The sequence below is a fragment of the Vipera berus genome (genome assembly GCF_964194415.1).
Source record: "Vipera berus genome assembly, chromosome: 3".
NCBI classification, from domain to species: domain Eukaryota; kingdom Metazoa; phylum Chordata; class Lepidosauria; order Squamata; family Viperidae; genus Vipera; species Vipera berus.
The window spans coordinates 217,447,542-217,453,541 of NC_138204.1; the positions used below are offsets into that span (position 1 = coordinate 217,447,542).

General features: G+C 57.7%; 1 protein-coding gene across 2 annotated transcripts in view; it reads right to left on the minus strand.

Annotated features, from left to right (window-relative positions):
* The window catches only part of DGAT1 (diacylglycerol O-acyltransferase 1), a 28,010-nt gene extending 22,574 nt beyond the window's left edge, over nt 1–5,436 (minus strand). The window contains exon 1 of one of the 2 annotated variants that reach the window (XM_081323335.1): nt 5,186–5,436. In XM_081323335.1, coding sequence (XP_081179461.1) covers nt 5,186–5,346 — 161 coding nt within the window. In that variant the 5' untranslated portion in view covers nt 5,347–5,436. Of the gene's footprint in view, nt 1–5,179 lie in introns of both variants that reach the window. The other variant, XM_081323334.1, reaches the window with a different exon arrangement.
* Nucleotides 5,437–6,000: the final 564 nt, after the last annotated feature.

Here is a 6,000-nt window from a genome sequence, read left to right on the forward strand (position 1 = left end):
AACACCTCTTCTCCGTGAGCTGCATTGGCTTCCGGTTGTCCTCCGGGTGAGATTCAAGGTGCTGGTGATGACCTATAAAGCTCTAAATGGCTTGGGATTATCTAAGGGAACACCTGCTGCCGGCATCAACTTCCCATCGTCCTGTGCGCTCCCACAGGGAGGGCCTTTTCAGGGTACCACTGGTTAAGGAATGCCAGCGGGCTATTCCCAGGGGAAGGGCGTTCTCTGTGGGCGCGCCAGCCCTATGGAACCAACTTCCCACGAAGCTTAGGACCGCCCCCGACCTTCGCTCATTTCGTAGGGACTTGAAAACTTGATTTTTTGAGTTGTCTGGCCCAGACTGAGGGGTTTTAATTTTTAATTAATGGGGTTTTAGTTAAGTTCAGGGATTAATTTAATCTTAGTTTTAATTGTTTTTAATTGTATATGATGTATTTTAACTTTTAATTTTCCCTGTAAACCGCCCTGAGTCCTACGGGAATAGGGCAGTATATAAATTTAAATATAAATAAATATAAATAAATAAATAATTCCAGGCTACTAATCTCTCTGGGCAGTCCTCGGAAGCAGCCCACAGGAGGGAGACCCCCCCCAGCCAGCCAGCCAGCTGTGGCCCTTGGAGCCCCAGCTGCCTTGACCAATGGTAAAGAGGGGCCCGGTGGCCTGGTGCCTTGCCAGCCCCTTCGTGCTTGCGGGCATCAAGGAAATACTGGCGGCTCAGTCTTTGAGACCCACCCTCTCCTTGGAGGTCAGTGCTTCTGGAAGGGGGTCAAAGGGCCCTCTTCCAATGGGGGGGGGGGTTGTCTGTGGCTTCCTCATCCCAAAGTGGCAGAAGGACTGGCAAAGGTGACAGGGGAGCAAAAATATCCAGGTACAGGAAATCCTTGACTTACGGCCAGAGTTGAGCCCAAAACTTCTGTTTCTAAGCGAGACATTTATTATTTGCCCCATTTTAAGACCTTTCTGGCCACAACTGTTGGGTGAATCCCTGCAGTTGTTAAAGGAGTAACATGGTTGTTAAGTGAATCCGGCTTCCCCCACTGACTTTGCTTGTCAGAAGGTCGCAAAAGGGGATCGCGTGACCCCGGGACGCTCCAACCGTCGTAAATACGAGTCAAAGGCCAAGGGTCCGAATGTAAATCAGGTGACCCTGGGGAGGCTGCAAAGGTCGTAAGTGTGAAAAACGGTCATAAGTCACTTTTTTCAGTGCTGTTCTAACTTTGAACTGTCGCTAAACGAACTGCTGCTAAGTCGAGGACTAGCTGTACTCGAGAGGGACCTGCCTCTCTTGGCCAGCTCTGCAAACTTCTCCAGTGGAAAATCTGGTCAGGGTTGCCCCAAAGGGGCTTTTTTTCCCCAAAAGGCAACTGGACTTTCTCGCTTTTCTTCTCTGAAAACATTTCGCTTCTCACCCAAGAACCGGAGAAGCTTCTGGGATGAGAAGTGAAATGTCTTCAAGGGAAAAAAAACAAAAAAACAACAACAAGGAAGTCTGCTTGCCTTTGGGAAAAAGCACCTCTGGGACTCGAGAAGAAAGCTCCCTCCCTTCCTGACTGAGGGGGGGGGCATCCCAGACAAAAAACAGGCACCACTCCACCAATCACACACACACACACACACACACACACACAACCGTGCCCCCCTCCCCCGCTCCTTGAGGTTCTGTGTTACAATGTCGGCCTTCCTGACGCTGCTCACAGCTGGCCTTTCACGGTGGGCCCGGGACCCAGCAAACACAGAAGCCCAACTGGGCCAGGCAGGACCCTCCACCGCGCCAAGACCCCCACTATGAAAGCCGATTGGGGGGGGGAACAGTCACCGGTGGTGCAGAATTGCTCCCTGGCGAACTTTGGCCAGTTTCTGGAAAGGAGATGGAGCCCAACCGGTTCCCGCAAAGGAACCGGTTTGGGGTTTTAGCGGTCTTGCAGCTGAGCTGCGCATTCTCGCCTTGCCTCTCAGTGCCAACCTCTGACCCCAGCCTTGGGGAGCGGCCTTGCCAGGGCAGAGCAGAGCGTGCCCTAGACACGTCTGGCGCCCCATCGGTTACGGGTTGGGAAGCCTCCTGAGCTGGCGAGAGAAGCCAGCCTGACTCGGTGCCGAATTGCCTTGTTCAGACCTGACTGCCGTCCCGCAAGATTCAAGGGCTTCCCCTTTGAGGCTGCCCAGCACAGCCACCGGCTGGCTCTGTGGGAAAGGGGCATCAGGGTAAAAGCCCCCTCCCCGTGTCTGTGGCAGGGGTTCCCCACCGGGGCTACGAGACGATATTCCGGTGTGTGTAAAAACTTGTCGCGTATATGCATAATTCGTTGCCGTTATTTAGAACTTTTGTAAGAGGTACAAAAATATATCCAAAACGTTTTAGGGGTGCGTGGTATAGAAAAGGTTGGGAGCCGCTGGCCTACACCAAGAGACCCCTACTCCCACAACAGCCGGCCGGCTCACCTAGATACCCCACCCCAACTAGGGCAAAGGCAAGACAGCCAACTGGCCTTATTAAGCAGGAAAGCTGGTTGGGAGGTGGGGGCTGCCACTTTGCAACCTTATTCATGCCTCACCTTGCCATGCACCTGGTTTCTGCTGCTGCAAACCCCCCCCCCCTACGTACAATCCCCCGCCCCCACTGGTGCCTTAAGAGTCTGCTCTGGGCCTAGAACCCCAAAACCCCCACAGAAAAAGCTGGTGGGGCCTTCTCATCAGGGTAGCAAGGTGCTCTGCCTCCCCCCCCCCCCCCGCCACATTCCTGAAAAAGCTCCAGATCAGGGTTCCTTTGAAAAGGGAAGCCCCCAGGCTCTCCTACCCGGGTGGGGGGGCCCTCCCCCTCTCACACCAGCCCCAGGCCTGCCCTCCGTTGATCTGGCCAGCCCTTCTTCGCCAGGAACTGTGGGAGGGGGCTCCTGACAGAGGGCCCCCCCCCTCCAGCCCCAGCACAGGGAAGGGCAGTGGGAGCAGCCTCAGGAGCGGCAAACTCTAGCCCCCCCACCGTGTTGGCTTTTCATGATCATTAAGCACTAGAACCCATCAAAGTGTCTCCCCCCCGCCCCCCCAGGGTGGAATCCTTTGGGAAGACATGGCTCTGTCTGAAGCATGGGCCCTAGCAAAATAAAACAAATAATAAAATCTACAGGTCCCGGGATAATGCTGTAAGTCGGTCACCGGGACTAAAGGTCGTTTCCCCCCTCCCCAATCCAAAGCTTTTGGGCTCACGCCTGGAGCCATCCTCAGGGGGAAAGAAACCTCCGGTCCCGGAGAGTGGCCCAGATGGCACCTTGCAAAATGATCCTGAACCCAGGGCCCTGGCCTGCTCCCTATGCGGATCCTGAGGGTGCCGTTTGTACCTTCCGACGTTGCTTCATCCCTGGAGGCTTTTTTGAGGAGAGACCGGACAGCCACTTGCGATTCAGGCTACTTTCTCCCTCCTTTTTTGGTTTTTCTCCCTGCCTCTTTCAAACCCAAAATTCTGCTCTGGGAGAGAAGCTTCCAGGTTGTAAAAGGGGGTGGTGGGGGGAGGAAAGCTTGTCCTTTTTGCTGTTTTGCCGAGAAAGCTACCTAAGGTAAGGCTAGGAAGCAAGTTCCCCTTCTTTGGCCAGAGCCCGGCTGCCCGAGGTTGTTTGCGCAAAGCTGGCCGCCTCGACTTCGGGCAACCCTGGGTCTGCCTTCCGTGCGTTAGGGAAAGCTGGGACGTCAGAAGAGCAGGATGGCGAACTCGCGCGGGACACACTGTCCCTGTGCCAGAAGTTGGCAAAACCTTCCTTGCAAAGTGCATCCGGGGTGCATACACACACACACACACACAGACCCCCCCTCCCCAGCCTGGCCAGGAAAATTTTACTCGCTCTACAAGTCAATGACTCCAGAGCATAGTAAGCGCCACCACACCCTCTCGGAAACTGACTCTGCCTCAGCTTTGTCATCACTTTTGCAGGTCAAAGGTGGTGTGTACTTCAACAGCGGCCCCGAGACTCCCTCTGACATGGGGGGGGAAGAGCAGCTTTCCCCCCCACCGCCTCCTCCTGGGGCTGCATCCCCTCCCCTGCCCAAAGTCCCATCAATATCTCAGGGGCTGCCAGGGCTCAAGCTGTCCTCCAAAGCGTCTGAAGGCAGGACAGGAAGCAGCAGAGGGAAACTCACCCAGGAGAGGAGCAACCTGGAACTAAGGAGGAATTTCCTAACAGTGAAGATAATTAACCAGTGGAACTGCTTGCCTCCAGATATTGTGGGTGCTCCATCACTTGAGGTTTTTAAGAAGAGGCCGGACAGCCACCTGTCTGAAATGGCGTAGGGTCTCCTGCCTGAGCAGGGGGTTGGACTAGATGATCTCCAAGGCCCCTTCCAGCTCTGTTATCCTGTATTCCTGAGCTTCTCCACTAAGCCAGCGATTTGCCATTTTTTTTTCTTCAGCCAGTGAGTGAATAGTGGCAAATATTAATTCAGGCTAGCCAGGCACAGGTTGCAAGATTTACGCCACACCCACCGTGCAAAGAGGAGAGTGGGAGGCTCTTCTGAACTGATTTACAATGGTTGACCTGTTTTCTGCCTCTGGGGCAGAAACGAACTTTAGTCTAGGGTTAAATTCTCTGGGCGAGGAGTTTGTTTTGAGGAAGTGGCTACTCCCACTTGGGGAGCGCAGAACAAGTGCTGCAGAGCCACAATCCTCCGGCTGGTGAAACAGGTGGGCCGGGCGCTTTATCCATTTCAATCAGAACACAGCTGGGAGGGACCCTGGAGGTCTCCTAGTCCAGCCCCCCCTGTCCCGTTCCCGTCTCCTCTTAAAAACTCTCCAGCCCAAAGTGCCAGAAGCCAAAGGGGGGGGCACGTGGGGCAGCACCAACACCGCAGGGGTGAAGGGAAAGGCCCCCCCCGCCCCACCTTGGCCTCCAAGGGCAAAAGGTCAAGCCTAGCACCGAAGGGGGGGCATTTTGCATCCCAGGAAGCGCCACGCGGGGGGGAGGGGACTGGGAGCGGCGTCCCAACTGGAAAGGTTGGGGGGGATTCTGGGAGTGGAAGTTGGAGAGGTCGGGAAAGCCCCCCCCCCTTCGAGGTGGGCGTCCAGGAGCAGGAGCAGCGGGGAGGCCCTTTCCTCCGCCTTACCACCCCCACCCCCCCAGTCGCCCCCCCCGGAGGACACGCGTGGAAACCTCGCGGGGGGGCCGAGTGGCGCCCCCTCCTCCCGCCCCCCTACCTGAAGCTGGCGTCGGAGAAGGGGTCCCCGCCGTCCCCCGCGCCGCGCTGCGCCGGGCTCGCCTCTCCCGCTCCCTCGCGGGGCGGCCGAGAAACGCCCCCCGCCGCCGCCGCCGCCGCCGCCCGCTTCTTCGGCTGCTGGGCGCCGTTGCTGCCCCGCTCGCCCATGGCCGGTGCGGCGGGCGGAGGAAGCCGAGGAAGCGCGGGCCCCGCGGAGCCTTCCGCCCCGTCCGCCGCCGCCGTTGCTCGACGCCCGCCGGGCCCCGCCCCCTCGCAGGCCACGCCCCCCGCCCGCGGCAGCGCCCGCCCGCCCGCCTCGCCCCGGGCACGCCGTGGCTCCGCCCACCGCCCGCTGCGCAGCCGCTCCGCGCCCCGGCCCGCCGGGAAATGTAGTTCCTTTTAAAGGCGCCGCTCGGGGCGCCAGCCAATGGCAAGCGAGGAGGGAGGGGCGGGGCTCGGGGTTCACGGGTGGGCTCAGTTAACCCTCGCTTGCCCGAGGAGCCCTTTCCCTCGCTTCGGCCCCGCAGAGCGCGGCGGGAGGAGCCCTTCCTTTCCCCGCGTCTACAACTCCCGAGACGGGGGCGGGGGGGGGGGAACCTGTGGCAAAGCGGGGGGCGGATGCAGGGATAGCGGGCTTCCCCATCAGGTGACTCTCAAGAGTAGAGCAGAGGAGTAGAGCAGAGTAGAAGAGTAGAGTAGTAAAGCATAGAGCAGAGGAGTAGAAGAGTAGAGTAGTAAAGTGGGGTAGAATAGAGCAGACTAATAGAGCAGAGTAGAGTAGAAGAGGAGTAGTAAAGTAGAAAAATAGGATAGAGTAGAGTA